Source organism: Littorina saxatilis, linkage group LG5 (assembly GCF_037325665.1).
Source record: "Littorina saxatilis isolate snail1 linkage group LG5, US_GU_Lsax_2.0, whole genome shotgun sequence".
Classification (NCBI taxonomy): domain Eukaryota; kingdom Metazoa; phylum Mollusca; class Gastropoda; order Littorinimorpha; family Littorinidae; genus Littorina; species Littorina saxatilis.
In genome coordinates, this window is record NC_090249.1 from 52,669,950 (window position 1) to 52,685,753 (window position 15,804).

The 15,804-nt window shown below is 43.1% G+C and overlaps 1 protein-coding gene across 1 annotated transcript in view; it reads right to left on the reverse strand.

Moving 5' to 3' along the window:
• LOC138967427 (guanine nucleotide exchange factor subunit RIC1-like) overlaps positions 1-15,804 on the reverse strand; it is a 68,894-nt gene that overhangs the window by 35,549 nt on the left and 17,541 nt on the right. Inside the window, exons 5-11 of the mRNA XM_070339977.1 lie at positions 10,839-10,981; positions 10,076-10,206; positions 7,514-7,605; positions 7,116-7,204; positions 5,502-5,646; positions 4,416-4,464; positions 2,610-2,804 (exon numbers count right to left, since the gene is read on the reverse strand). Of these exons, the coding sequence (XP_070196078.1) occupies positions 2,610-2,804; positions 4,416-4,464; positions 5,502-5,646; positions 7,116-7,204; positions 7,514-7,605; positions 10,076-10,206; positions 10,839-10,981 (844 nt within the window). The remainder of the gene's footprint in view (positions 1-2,609; positions 2,805-4,415; positions 4,465-5,501; positions 5,647-7,115; positions 7,205-7,513; positions 7,606-10,075; positions 10,207-10,838; positions 10,982-15,804) is intronic.

The window sequence follows — 15,804 nt, forward strand, 5'->3', positions numbered from 1 at the left end:
TCCCGTGCAAATACCTCAGCTTGCTGTCTCAGATCTGGCCAGGCTACGACCATATCACTCCATTTGGTCACATGTCAAAATTCAACAGCCTGGTAAAATAAGGTTTCTACTATAAAGATTTTAGATCTGAGCAACACAGGGGCGTAGGTGCTATAATTATAGATGGCAACAAGAGTAAGTCCAAAATTTTATAAATAAATTTTCATTTAATTAATATACTTACCCAACTCACAAATAGCAATTAACTCTAGTTCAGTGCTGGTAACGCTGTACGCGTCCCCTTGGTAACCAAGGGAGACCACTCTAAAAAGGAAAGTGATCCATCCCATAATGCCAGACTATTGACAGTCTGACTTCCGTATGCGTGCGCATACGCCGCCATATTATCATTTCAAAACGAAGCCCAACTCACTCTTTTTTAGACCCCAGTACCAACCACAGCGGGGAGGCGGGAGGGAATAAACGTTGTGAGTTGGGTAAGTATATTAATTAAATGAAAATTTATTTATAAAATTTTGGATTAAATTACATATCTTTACCCAACTCACAAATAGCAGATTGCTACTATAGGTGGCGGGTACTCACCAAACATCAAAGTAGAAGGACTTGTCCTGCGGCCACCATAGAAGGTAGTGCAAAACTGCCGTCCTGTCTCAAGGAGGAGATGTCTCTGAGATAGTAGTTCATGAAGACATCCTCCGATTTCCAATAGGCAGCCTCCAATACATCGGCCAGACGGCCTGATCGGAGCACTGCCACAGAGGAGGCCCATGCCCTTGCCTCATGAGTTCTTGCCGAAGTCAGGGGAAGAACTGCCCTAACCTCTCCGGACTGAGTATGCCACCAGGCGTATGCTTGCCTGATTAACGTGGAGACCCACTTGGTCAAAGTTACCCTCGCAATGTCTTTGCACCTTGCCGTATTGAGCGAAATGAAAAGCAATTTTTGACTTTCAGAACGAATGAACTGCGTTCGAGACAGGTAACTGCTGAGCGTTCTGACTGGGCAGTTAACGATGTCAGGGTCTCCAGGAGCAAGAATGTTGCCCAAGGCAGGAATGTTAATAACAGGTGAAATTTGGCCTGGTTTCTGATTTTTAGCTAAAAATTCTGGCCTGAATTTGAGAGATATCGAACCATCATTTTCGGTTGAAATATCTTTAGCTAAGCCGGATAATGCATGAACCTCACTCCCTCTACGAGACGTAGCGAGCAAAGTTAGAAAAACTGCCTTGCGTGTCAAGTTAGCCAAACTAGTTGACTGTAACGGTTCAAACTCGTTAGAAGCCAAATATCTCAACACAAGCAACAAATCCCAGGCAGGGAGCGGAGACTTCTCGCGCGCGGCCTTAAGGGAGGCGCCCTTAATAACACTAGCGACAACCCCATCGAGAGTGATCTTATGGCCTAGCTGCCTTAGTGTTGACGAAATCGCGGACCTTCTAACACGAATTGTATGCTGTTGTATTGGAGGCGGCCTATTGGTAATTAGAGGATGTCTTCCTGAGTTATTATCTCAGAGACATCTCCTCCTTGAGACAGGACGGCAGGTTTGCGCTACCTGCTATGGTAGCCGCAGGACAAGTCCTTCTTCTTTGATTTTCGGAAAGTACCCGCCACCTATAGTAGCAATCTGCTATTTGTGAGTTGGGTAAAGATATGTAATTTAATCCAAAATTTTATAAATAAATTTTCATTTAATTAATATACTTACCCAACTCACAACGTTTATTCCCTCCCGCCTCCCCGCTGTGGTTGGTACTGGGGTCTAAAAAAGAGTGAGTTGGGCTTCGTTTTGGAATGATAATATGGCGGCGTATGCGCACGCATACGGAAGTCGGACTAGCAATAGTCTGGCATTATGGGATTGATCACTTTCTTTTTTAGAGTGGTCTCCCTTGTTACCAAGGGGACGCGTACAGCGTTACCAGCACTGAACTAGAGTTACAAGGCGCCACAGCGCATAAGGCAAAAAAATTGTAATCCAGTCACCCATTGGGCGCAGGGGGCCGATAGGGCGCACTAAAATTGAAAAAGTTGGGGGCTCGTCCGGGATCCTAGCACCTGTTGCTAGAAATTTCAGTCACCTCAACTTAGGCAAAACTTAGGCAAAGTCCTTTGTCCTTTTCCCTCAGCAAGTTTGATCGCTTTCAACTTGTATTCTGCATCGTAAGCAAGTCGCTTTGTCTTCGGCATGGTTGCTGTGTGACTGTGTGAGGGGGTGTCATGAAATCAAACTGCCGAGAAATGTGACGATCAGTGTGAGTTGTGTAAACAAGTGCTCACGGAATTTAAAAAAACGACTACCGGTATTCAAGATGGAGGTGAGTTCTTGTCACGTTTTGTTCCCCATGATTTTTTCCCCAATTTTTTTTCTTCGTATTTCATACACGGATTAGGCGCTTCGTTATACAAGGCGCAGGGGTCAAACTCGGGGAAAAAAGTCGCGCCTTATGACCCGGAAAATACGGTATAGATTTTTAGAAACTAATGACTATCTCTTCACTTGCATCGATCTCAAATAGCAATATCAGCTGAAGAGGCGATAAAAAAATAATAACCAACCAACCAAACCTCTTCTTAATCACAGACTAAAGCACTGCGACTCACCATACAAGGGTTGACTGTGAGGGCGCTCTTGAGAAACTGAAACTGCAGCATCTCACAGCGACACACACCGTTACTGGCCGCTCTGCGTTCACTGCTGCCGTCTGCATCTCCGTTCACCTGCCGCGGGCTGTCCGAGTCGGAGGAGGGGGTTACTAACGTCACTGCCCACAGGTGATAGCCTTCCAACCCCCATTCCTGCAGAAAGACACAAGCCACGCTATACTCAGTGTAGAAGCTCAATAGAAGATTTGTGTAACTAACTATCAGGATTGTACGGGTTGTGAAATAGTCAGTACCCTTACTTTTCCTCACATAGTTTTTTGTTTGTTTCTTTGTTTGTTTGTTTGTTTGCTTAACGCCCAGCCGACCACGAAGGGCCATATCAGAGCGGTGCTGCTTTGACATATAATGTGCGCCACACACAAGACAGAAGTCGCAGCACAGGCTTCATGTCTCACCCAGTCACATTATTCTGACACCGGACCAACCAGTCCTAGCACTAACCCCATAATGCCAGACGCCAGGCGGAGCAGCCACTAGATTGCCAATTTTAAAGTCTTAGGTATGACCCGGCCGGGGTTCGAACCCACGACCTCCCGATCACGGGGCGGACGCCTTACCACAAGGCCAACCGTGCCGGTCCTCACATATTTACCACACGTGGTTCCTGTACACATGTAAGAGACTCATACCCCCTCGCTAGTGACTGGCCTGTAATGTCACGTGGGAAAGTTTCATTACAGGCAAGTCACTAGCGAGGGGGTGTGGCTCTTACACGTGTACAAGAACCACGTGTCTTACGTTTGTCCAAGGAAAAGCAAGGGTACTCACTCGTTCACAACCCATACACACCTGACAGAGTTATTTCCGGAATTCATCTATTGTTGTGAGCTCTCTGAATGTGGTTTCTAAGGTCATAACATCCGTACTTCCCAATCCTATACAAGGCAAACGCAGCGATCTGCTACAAGTGCCTGAGAAAATTATGGCTTTGTGATATTTTGACAATCTTCCATAAACAAATGCAAAAGTATTTTAGACTAGAAGGTTAACAGCCGCAGATAAACTATAAGCCTGCATGAAAGCATTTACCGTACTTTTCGGACTATAAGGCGCTGCCGTGTATAGGGCGCACCCCCTACTTTAAAAAAAAAAAAATGAAAAAAGCCTAGAATAAGGCGATGCCATGGATAAGGCGATGGTGTCGTGCATAAGGCGATGGCATGAAAGAAAAAAATGAAGAAAAACATCGTACATAGAAAAAAAAAACAACAACATCAATGATCAAACATGGCGACCGCTCAAAATCGGCAGGAAACACTGTTTCAAACAGAAAGTCCAGTCGTATCGCAAGATCGATGGCTTTAATCTTGAAGGCAGCATCGTATGAAGCTCTCTTCGTTTTCGGCATCTTGACAGTGACAAAGTCGAAGTGCAAGTTGAAGCGGTACCCAGTTGAAGTGTCAAGAGACCGACTGTCGACTGTCGTGTTTCAACGCAACTAGTGTTCAGGTAATTTTTTCGGCGATCAACATTGCTTGAATTGTGTTCACTTAAATGGTTGTTAGTTGCTCATTGATTTCAAGTTCACAGTGCTCGTGAAACCTATTTTATCCGAGAATAAGGCGACGTCGTGTATAAGGCGACCCCACGATTTTAAGTAAAAAAAAAAAAAAAAAGTATCGCCTTATAGTCCGAAAAGTACGGTACACTAATATGATTTTATATCAAAATTTAGAAAGTAATGGTTTTAAGAACTATTAATTTCTGGAATCTAACGTAGACAGGAAAACACATCTAACTTACCATACATGTGATAGGAGCTGGAAAGAGCTTGTAATGACCTTCTGATGTGCTGCAACAAGAAACATTATTTTATTATTTATTTATTTTTAGAGTGAGATAAAAAAAAAAAAGACAGATGAACTGACACACTGACTTTAAGGTAAGAGGACAGGTAGAACAACAGACAAGGTATCAATGACTTACTGGTGTGCACCATCCAGAAACGTAATGCAACGACATCTTTACATATAACCTTTTTCTGAAACAATTCTCTCTTGAAGTCTTCCCTCAGTCTGAAATTTTAGCCTTTCTGTGCTTTCAGATTCCAGCATCTTCTTCTTCTTCTTCTGCGTTCGTGGGCTGAAACTCCCACGTACACTCGTGTTTTTTGCACGAGTGGAATTTTTACGTGTATGACCGTTTTTTACCCCGCCATTTAGGCAGCCATACGCCGTTTTCGGAGGAAGCATGCTGGGTATTTTCGTGTTTCTATAACCCACCGAACTCTGACATGGATTACAGGATCTTTTTCGTGCGCACTTGGTCTTGTGCTTGCGTGTACACACGGGGGTGTTCGGACACCGAGGAGAGTCTGCACACAAAGTTGACTCTGAGAAATAAATCTCTCACCGAACGTGGGGACGAACTCACGCTGACAGCGGCCAACTGGATACAAACCCAGCGCGCTACCGACTGAGCTACATCCCCGCCCCATTCCAGCATCTGCATTCCCATTATTTCAGATGCATCTGTCTTGCTCTGTTCCAAAGCTCCAGCAACCGTGACATAGTATTCTTCCATTCTCTTCACTCTTCTCATCCAAACCAAAGTTAATACTGCTAACAAGTTTGAAACAAATTGTGAACTCTTGAATTACTTGCTTGCAGCGGACAATTGTCAAAGTGGCCCTTAAAATATTTTGAGTGGTACATATCTGTGTGGTACATATCTGTGTGGTACATATCTGTGTGGTACATATCTGTGTGGTACATATCTGTGTGGTACATATCTGTGTGGTACATATCTGTGTGGTACATATCTGTGTGGTACATATCTGTGTGGTACATATCTGTGTGGTACATATCTGTGTGGTACATATCAAGTCACCTGTAGTCTCCTCCAAGCGTGCACAGCAGAAGTGCACCGTAGACGCTCCAGAGCGAAAGACCGCCGTTCTGCCATGCCACCGCCAGAGCAGTGCCATCTGGTGTCCACCGCATACACCGGATTGGGCCCGACACTGATCCTGCATCTGAGAGATACACATAATGGTAAGTAAAGGGTTACTGTGAGCTGTGAGGACTGTTCAAGAAAGTTAACAGACGATGTGATCAGTGCAGTGGGCTGATCAGTGCACAAGAAAGTCGTTTGGGAACCAGCTGGATTGGTTCAAATTAAGTTTTTTACATTTAGTCAAGTTTTGACTAAATGTTTTAACGTAGAGGGGGGAATCGAGACGAGGGTTGTGGTGTATTTATGTCTGTGTGTCTGTGTGTCTGTGTGTGTGTGTAGAGCGATTCAGACTAAACTACTGGACCGATCTTTATGAAATTTGACATGAGAGTTCCTGGGTATGATATCCTCAGACGTTTTTTTCATTTTTTTGATAAATGTCTTTGATGACGTCATATCCGGTTTTTCGTGAAAGTTGAGGCGGCACTGTCACGCCCTCATTTTTCAACCAAATTGGTTGAAATTTTGGTCAAGTAATCTTGTGTGTGTGTGTGTGTGTGTCTGTGTGTGTGTGCGTGTAGAGCGATTCAGACCAAACTACTGGACCGATCTTTATGAAATTTTACATGAGAGTTCCTGGGAATGATATCCCCGGACATTTTTTTCGTTTTTTCGATAAATACCTTTGATGGTGTCATATCCCGCTTTTTGTCAAAGTTGAGGCGGCACTGTCACACCCTCATTTTTCAATTAAATTGATTGAAATTTTGGCCCAGCAATCTTCGACGAAGGCCGGATTTTGGTATTGCATTTCAGCTTGGTGGCTTAAAAATTAATTAATGACTTTGGTCATTACAAATCTGAAAATTGTAAAAAAAAATAAAAATTTTTAAAACGATCCAAATTTACGTTTATCTTATTCTTCATCATTTTCTGATTCCAAAAACATATAAATATGTTATATTCGGATTAAAAACAAGCTCTGAAAATTAAAAATATAAAAATTATTATTAAAATAAAATTTCCGAAATCGATTTAAAAACAATTTCATCTTATTCCTTGTGGGTTCCTGATTCCAAAAACATATAGATGTGATATGTTTGGATTAAAAACACGCTCAGAAAGTTAAAAAGAATAGAGATAAAGAAAAGCGTGCTATCCTTCTCAGCGCAACTACTACCCCGCTCTTCTTGTCAATTTCACTGCCTGTGCATCGAGAGGTGGACTGACGATGCTACGAGTATACGCTCTTGCTGTAAAAATGCAGTGAGTTCAGTTTCATTCTGTTAGTTCGACAGCTTGACTAAATGTTGTAATTTTGCCTTACGCGACTTGTTTTTTATTTCAAACAATCCAGACTCCCAACTGGTTGGTAACTTTTTTGTGCACAGCCGCTGGTTGTTTGTTCATTTAATTTCTGTTTACTTGTCTGTTTACTTGTCTGTCATCTGTCTGATCATCCCTGTCTGTCTGTATTTCAAGTTCTTCTGCTTGTTCCTGAGTCTACTGTACCCTTTTTGGCTGCTTCAGCGTAAGCAGAAGACTAACCTGGAAACTCTCTGCTGGAGATGACCAGTTTGTGCGACAACTCCAGTGCTCCCACTTCTTCGTCTGTCATGTACACATGACCCTCTCCGCTGCACACAAGATGACAAATCTGTTCGTGAGATTTTCAGTTTGAATAAAAGACATGCATTTCTGTTTATCATCACTGGCATGATTGAAATAAGAAACTTCCTACACATCATTTTAATCATGAATAATATAGAAGCTTCCATTCTCAATTCTGTCTTTTCTGCAGGCGGACACATGCAGATTTGCACACACACACACACACACACACACACACACACACACACACACACACACACACACACACACACACTCACACACACACTCACACACACACACACACACACACACACACAAACACATCCCTCACTGACCTCTTAGCACCAAAAGCAATGAGGCGATACCGGTGGTTGACCGCCACACACGTGGCACTGGTCAACTCTTGAGCCCACACTCCATGGGCAGTCTGAGGACAGCAGAAACACCAAACATGATTATGAGAAGAGCCAATGAACATGTACTAGGAAAATTTGCAAGAATCAGTGATAGTAACTAAGTCACTAAATGCTAGCTGGTCATGGCAAAATGTCAGGCACATATATTAAAAATCGTGCCATACAAGCTAAAATACCATGTGCAGTATGGGGCAAAAGTAAAGCACCACACAATTGAAAGTGATTTTTTTGTCGTTTTCAAACTGTTGTGTAATATGTACTGAGGTACATCAAAATGAAATACAGATTCGTGGAGGATATTTTACTGGCGGTACGATCAGCACCTAGTTTTTCATTGTTGACCTATTTTGCCTCTTCATAAAATGTGTAATACTGTACGGGGTGAGTTAATTATATTAAAGTGATTGCAGGCAAACCTGTGACTTTTGACACGCTACAAAAATCTTAAAAGTGCATATTTTTCAACCAGGTTAAGACAGTCCTGTAGGAAATTCATCCCTTTAAATGATTAAATGATAAGAAATATTCACTGAGGTGTTATATATTCACAAAAGTGAACATAGTTCAGTTACACAGTGTTAAAAAGGGTCGTTCAGGAAAAGTTTCTAGTCGTTTGTCATTAAGTTCAAAACAAACAAGCACAGCAAGTTAAGCTTGCAATGGATAGCACAGCAAGTTAAGCTTGCAATGGATGGTTTTAAAACATTGGTCTCACTGTAAGCTGCTACATGTTGCTGAGATAGCTGATAGAGATTGGTTTGCCTGACAGATAATGGAAAGATGGATGGCTGTGTTGAACGCTCCTGATTAGTCTGGGAAGGGATAATGAACAAGTCACTAAGTGACCACAATAGCAACGCTCCTGATTAGTCTGGGAAGGGATAATGAACAAGTCACTAAGTGACCACAATAGCACGACTACAGCTTTTTCCCTATCAGCCTCTCCTTTTCCTATTTCGTCATCTTTCACTCAGTGTGTTTAACTTAAAGACTACAGTGGAACCCCCCTTTTAAGACCTCCAAAAATCTGAGAAAATCGGGTCTTCTTTTTTTTCTTCTTCTGCGTTTGTGGGCTGAAACTCCCACGTACACTCGTGTTTTTTGCACGAGTGGAATTTTACGTGTATGACCGTTTTTTACCCCGCCATTTAGGCAGCCATACGCCGTTTTCGGAGGAAGCATGCTGGGTATTTTCGTGTTTCTATAACCCACCGAACTCTGACATGGATTACAGGATCTTTTTCGTGCGCACTTGGTCTTGTGCTTGCGTGTACACACGGGAGTGTTCGGACACCGAGGAGAGTCTGCACACAAAGTTGACTCAGAGAAATAAATCTCTCGCCGAACGTGGGGACGAACTCACGCTGACAGCGGCCAACTGGATACAAATCCAGCGCGCTACCGACTGAGCTACATCCCCGCCCAAAATCGGGTCTTAAACAGGAGATATAAAGAGGTAAACTTACAGATGTTATAAAGAAAAAATCTGAAAAAGCAAATAAGGTCTTAAAAAGGCCAGGAGGAATTAGTCTTAAATTCGGGAGTCTTAAGGGAGGGGGGGGGGGGGGTGGAGACACTGTATTGGATTCATTGCACTTTACGCACAGTGGCATCTGTGATACAAAACCTTTACAAATGAAATGAAATATAAAATGTACTTAATTAATCTGAAAGAGGATAATGGACGTGACGAGTAATTTATAGGTGACTGCAATAGCACAGACATGCCCTCAGTCACTATCAGCATAGATCTGTTTTCTGCTTGACAAGTTTGATTATTATCCTGTGTATGTACGTGGCTATTGATATTGTTTCACTCTGCAAATAGAAGCATCTGTGATGGAAGAAACGTGTTGAGGACCATGAAAACATATCCCTGCATGGCAGGTGTTCTTACCTGACAGGTGAATCTCGGTTACCAAATCAACAACAACAAAAGTGCAACAGGAGGCTTAATATCCCATGTGCAATTAGATACAGTTTGCTAAGAAAAATTAACAACTCGGCTTGTCACTATGGGGATCAAATCCAGGACTTAAACATCACCAAACAGTGGGTCCTTACTAATCACAAAGCCAGGTATTGTAAGGTACATCTTGGATCAACAAAGCAATGTGCTTTAATGTGGATTAAAATCAATTGGCGCCACTATAATGAATGATGATTTGGCCGTAACAAGGGTCCAACCAAGGACAAAACAGCAGTGTGCTCATTTTACCAACCACAAAACCACATTGCCTGTCCCGGGGGGCAGTTGGTAGAGCACTGGACTTCACAGGTTCAAATCCTGGCAGACTCAGAGACGGTATCCATGTTCCACCCCCGTGTCACCACAGTGGCTGATTACACCTCAACATGCACACACCTGGGTAGCACCACTCCTGTTGCTGCTAGCTTTCCACTGAAAGGAAGCGGCCGGAATTTCCCAGCATTAGGGTAATAGAGTAAATGAAATGATGTATCCCAAGCCAGCTCATGTACCTTTTTCTCAGAGCGAGCGGAAGGGGGTATAACAAAGACGGCGCGTCCACTGGAAAGCACCATGCTGTATCCCCCCAGTGTTGGGCTGTACTCCATGTGTGTTGTGTGCCCATAGTCTGACAGCTTGGAGGCTGAAATATAACACACACACGTACATCAACAGTTTAAAACAAGAAGAAAAACATTGACCTGATTGAGGTCAACCGTGCTCAATGAGCTCTCTCTGGTGTAGTGACTCAGAATACCCAGTATTGCCTTTTCTCATCCAATCTCTTTGTCTCTGTCTGTCCTAATGCAGTTTTGTCTGTCAGTGACTGTCTCTTTCTCTCTGACCAGACTTATTTCTCTGTCTGTCTGTCTGTCTGTCTCTGTCTCTCTGTGCTGGATTGGATGCAGGTGTATCGCCTCCTCTTCTATATTATCTTTTACATGTCACTCCCTCCCTGTGTTACGTCTCACTGCCCATTCCGCTCCACCCTTTGTCATGTGGCCCTCTTTGTAATTTAAGCAACTACAAAATATCTCTTTTAACATGCTGCAAAGTTTTCTGGTGGTTGTTGTTATTGTTGTTGTTGCTTGCTGGTTGTTGTTTTTTAATTTTTTTATTGTGTTTGTTTGGTGGTTTTTTTTAGTGCTTACATCAGCGCTTGAATCTAAAGACCTGCATGTGACCGAGTACGCCAACATTCTTACAATAAAGTGCTTTTCGTTACCCATGATTATCTTCCAAAAGTAACAAAGGCATGACATTCATGGCACACACCTTTAAACTGTTGAAGATCAGAGGAAACCGGAATGTCGGAGAGATGTAGCGTGGCTTTGTCATTGCGATTGCCGTTCCACCTCAGTCGATTCAGATTCCCGTCTTCTGTGGCCACAACCAGCTCGTCTCGAACTGACAGAAAGCTGAAACACACACACACAAAACACATTAAATGACAAATAAAACCAGCTTGAACTGAGTGACAGAAAGGTGAAACATACAGAAAAAAACATATAAAAACTAAAACCAGCTTAAACTGACAGAATGGTGAAATATATACAGAAAAAAAAGAAAAAAAAGAAAAACAGCTGTGGTGACTGTACACCTGTGTATTTACATCACCTGTGCCCCAAGCACTCACATCCTGAAATACAGACAAAACCGAAAATTAAACATGTGTTTATAAGTTTTTATTAAATTTACAGCAGAGACTGTCGCTCAAGGATAGGACTCTACAGTCACACAAGACCCTGCAGCACATCCACAGACTGACACAGGGCGCATCAAGCATCGTCACATGACTACACTTTGCCCATGATGAATGATGATTAAAGTTACATGACAATTTATAACAGAAAGAAAAGTTTGACAGCAGTTGTGGATTCTCAACTGCAATGCACTTACTGGGTAAACTGAGACGATTTGAATAAATCTTATAAATCAACCCTTCTGTTCTGGAAGATAGCCATATTCTGCACATGAATATGGATATGGGTTATTGTGGCCGGTCCCTTGGCAGGAAAGTCTTGTTATCTGACCCTCTTTCCATTGTGTAAAGCAGGACAATACAGTGTCTAAATTGGCCTTTGTTTTCTGGAAGGCATAATGTTTACATGCATATGGATCAATACAACTCACATTAGACATAGACATATACATAGACAAAGACAAATTTATCATCTCAAATGAAAAATTCATGTCTGGTGTATATGTATGCATAATAATATATTATATTAGCCAGCAACCCATGTCATCTGATACCCTCTCAACTGTGGGTAAAACTGTGACAATAGGAATCACTCCACAGACCTTAACTATGTAATGTACCGAAGAGTGCTAACAAAGGGTACTACCCTTGGCTATTCAAGGTCCTTTATGACAGAAGGAAAACAATGGTCTGTTAAATTTCCCTCACTATATGCTTTTGATGTATGACAGGCAAACATATATATTATTCCTTTTGGTTTAATGCAAAAATGTTGAGTCAACCTCTTTTTAACTGCAGAAGATTTCGTAACAGATTGTGGTGAACCTGTGAGAGAGAGGCAATGAGAGAGGGGGGGAGAGAGAGAGAGAGAGAGAGAGAGAGAAGGGGGGAGAGAGAAGGGGATAGAGAGAGAAGGGGATAGAGAGAGAAGGGGATAGAGAGAGAGAAGGGGATAGAGAGAGAGAAGGGGGGAGAGAGAGAGAGAGAAGAAGAGAGAGAGAGAGAAGGGGGGAGAGAGAGAGAAAAAACTCCCTGCAATTTGACCCCCCCCCCCCCCCCCAAATCTAGGACTTAGCGGATGCCGATGCACTCTCTCAACACCCTTTCTACATGTCAATCACTTCCCTCCCCCACCCCCGCCCCGGCCCCCTCCATCCTCCTATGCCTCATCAATCAGCATTCGACATTTGTTCTGCCAAACAGGCCACAGCATCTCCTCAAACCGGAAAATGCACGTCAGTTTGACAGGACATTGAATTTCATTCCACGCGAACACGACAGAATCAATGTGCACAAACGACGCGATAAAACCGGAAAGATATAAATCACCGGTATGGAAGTAAACCTGCCATAAAAACCCTCTCTGCTATCACCAGGAATCTAGTGGCGTATGCAGCGTGGCAGATCGGCGGAGGATTAGGGTTTAGTGTTATGGTTACCTCTTCGACCTCTTGACGCAACGGGTTAGCAAGATTTTCTTGGCATCTTGCTGAATGAGGGGGAGGGGGGCGGTATATCGTAATGTTGATGGTATGAATTCAATTTCTCTGTTTGACTTGGCAAGTAGTATGAGGTGTGTGTGTGTGGTTTTTTTATGGAATGTTTGTGTGTTTGTGTGTTTGTGTGTGTTTGTGCGTGTATGTGTGTTTGTGTGTGGTGTGTGTGTGTGTGTGTGTATGTATTTGTGTGTATTTGTCTGTTTGTGTGTGTGTGTGTGTGAGAGAGAGAGAGAGAGAGAGAGAGAGAAGAGAGAGAGAGAAGAGGGAGGGAGAGATTGTAACATTAAGAAGAATGGAATGCATCGAAAACATGGCGTCTGGAAATGACATTGTTGTTGCTACAAGCACAACCCCCTTTCCGAAAGACACATATTATGCATAGATGCATCTACAAATAAGAAATTCTAGTTATTTCTCTTTTCCCTTGTCACGAGTTTTATTATTGGTATTTATCTCCGATTCTTATCAAACCAGGAATATTTTCCCTCCAAATGTCAGATGGCGAAAAAGCGATCATGTGTGATGGGAAAAATCGATCTTGTTCTTGCTTTTTCCTAAGATCCTTTCGTGTCTTTGTTTGTCGTGTTCGGCGGTTTAACCTGCATGTGTCAGTCCAAATGCGGAAAGCAGCGAGAAGTGTGACACAAGCAGAGATGTTGTCTTCTTTTTCTTTGGGACAGGAGAAGTGAGGTAGGGGCTAGGTAGAAGGACAGGAGAAGTGAGGTAGGGGCTAGGTAGAAGGACAGGAGACGTGAGGTAGGGGCTAGGTAGAAAGACGGGGAGAAGTGAGGTAGGGGCTAGGTAGAAGGACAGGAGAAGTGAGGTAGGGGCTAGGTAGAAGGACAGGAGACGTGAGGTAGGGGCTAGGTAGAAGGACAGGAGAAGTGAGGTAGGGGCTAGGTAGAAGGACAGGAGAAGTGAGGTAGGGGCTAGGTAGAAGGACATTTGATAGACAGACCGTGTCTTAATGTCATGACACACAATATCAACTGTTATTCTAGTTTATATGTTGCGGTGCTGAACATATGCGTTGGATGTTTTTGACAAAAATTGGAGAAAAAAGTAACCGGGGTGGCGGCGGTACATGTTTCTGCAATGCAGTTTCACTTTCACATTGGAAGTAATTCAGAAAACTATCATAATCCCCTCCTAAATCGATTTATTCACCAACAAGCACATTCCATTCTGTGTTCTTTCTGGTATTTACATCAGCAAAAAAATATATCCTCCAACTCCAAGATTGTATTGCCGACTATGCATGCATAATCCCTTGCAGTAAACACGTTAACATACTGTAGTCTGTAGCGCAGCTGTATTTTTTTTCTTTTCAAATACTGCCTCCTTTTGCCAGAATGGAATCTGATAACGAGGGAATAATGGTTAAAAGCTGTAACGATTTGGCATTTTCCACGGCTCTCTCATAGATCTTCTACTCTCTCCAAGCAAAAACAGAGCACCGCATTGTTCCACCAGGGAAGAAAAACGGAAAACATTCGTAAATTTATCCCGTAACAAATATCGGCATAAAAGTGTATCTACAGGGTAGTTATACGATGCCAACGCAGCAAGATAACGGTAATGGCCGGTATGCAAAGACGGAAGGGGTGGAGAGGGGGGCGGTGGAACTGAATTAAACATTAATTAACAGGGATGAAGATTCAAGGCTGGGCCTTTTCATACAATCTGTACTTGAAACGAACAAACACACAGGAGAGAGAGAGAGAGAGAGAGAGAGAGAGAGAGAGAGAGAGAGAGAGAGAGAGAGAGAGAGAGAGAGAGAGAGAGAGAGAGAGAGAGAGAGAGAGAGAGAGAGAGAGAGAGAGAGAGAGAGAGATCACAGAGAGAGAGATCAGAGAGAGAGAGAGAGAGAGAGAGAGAGAGGAGAGAGAGAGAGATCAGAGAAAGAGAGAGAGAGAGAGAGAGAGAGAGAGAGAGAGAGAGAGAGAGAGAGAGAGAGAGATCAGAGAGAGAGAGAGAGAGTGTTGACTCAAAGCAGATCGTTCCTGGCCTAACGCTCAAAAATATAAACGGACTGAAGCACGAGAATCGACAAAATAAGGGCAAATTCAGATAACCCAAATATTTTCACTGTTTTCTGCTATTTCCCTTCTTGAATGTTGACAGTTCATACAGCAAGACATAAGACTTCAGACAGATAGGATTAATTGTCACGAGATGGCCTGTAGTGCCTGACCAGATACTAACCTGGGGAGAAAAAAAAAGGTATACATACAGACATGCCTCCAATGAGGCTTTTATACACGCCAGTCGTACTGTATAATATTGATCCCTCAAGCTGCGAGACGACAGCAAGTAAAGACGACATAGGCTGTCCGCATGTAATTGACTTTGTTAGCTCATAGAAGCAAACCCTTCCGCGAGTAAGCCCAATTTGGCTGTCTTTTTCGACTCGGCGGCATTCGATCGGCTTGTCTAGCCAAAGTATCGGAATGACGTTGATGATGATGATGATGATGATGATGATGATGGTGATGGTGATGATGATGATGATGATGATGATGATGATGATGATGATGATGATGATGATGATATAGCGAGAGGTGGCGATGCATGGCTGTAGTTTCGTTTTCCAAGCCCTGAGACTTTCCCTGTGAGCTTGCTTGGGATCTTTACCATGCGCATGTCTGCACAAGAAGTTGACCCTGGCAAATAAACCCTTCGCCGAACCCCGGTTCGAACCCATACCGATAGCGACGAACTGGTTTCAAAGCAGCGCTGTCGACTGAGCTACAGGCGCGTCCCTGAATGAGTCGTCACTATAAATGTTGTTTCGTTAAACCTTGATGTATGGCGTGCAGGGCTTATAAATAATGCTATGCGGCTTTCGCAGGTATTTCTGATTCCGAGAGTTCGATTTGTATGCCTTTCTTCTTCTTCTTCGGCGTTCCAGGATTTTTGGCCTCAGGTCAGACTTTAAGTTTTGTAGCTTGAATAAAGCTGGTGGTCAGGATCAGGGAGTGACGAAGAACATACAAACACATTGGCGATTTGAGAGTACCCTACACGCCAACCGCCAATG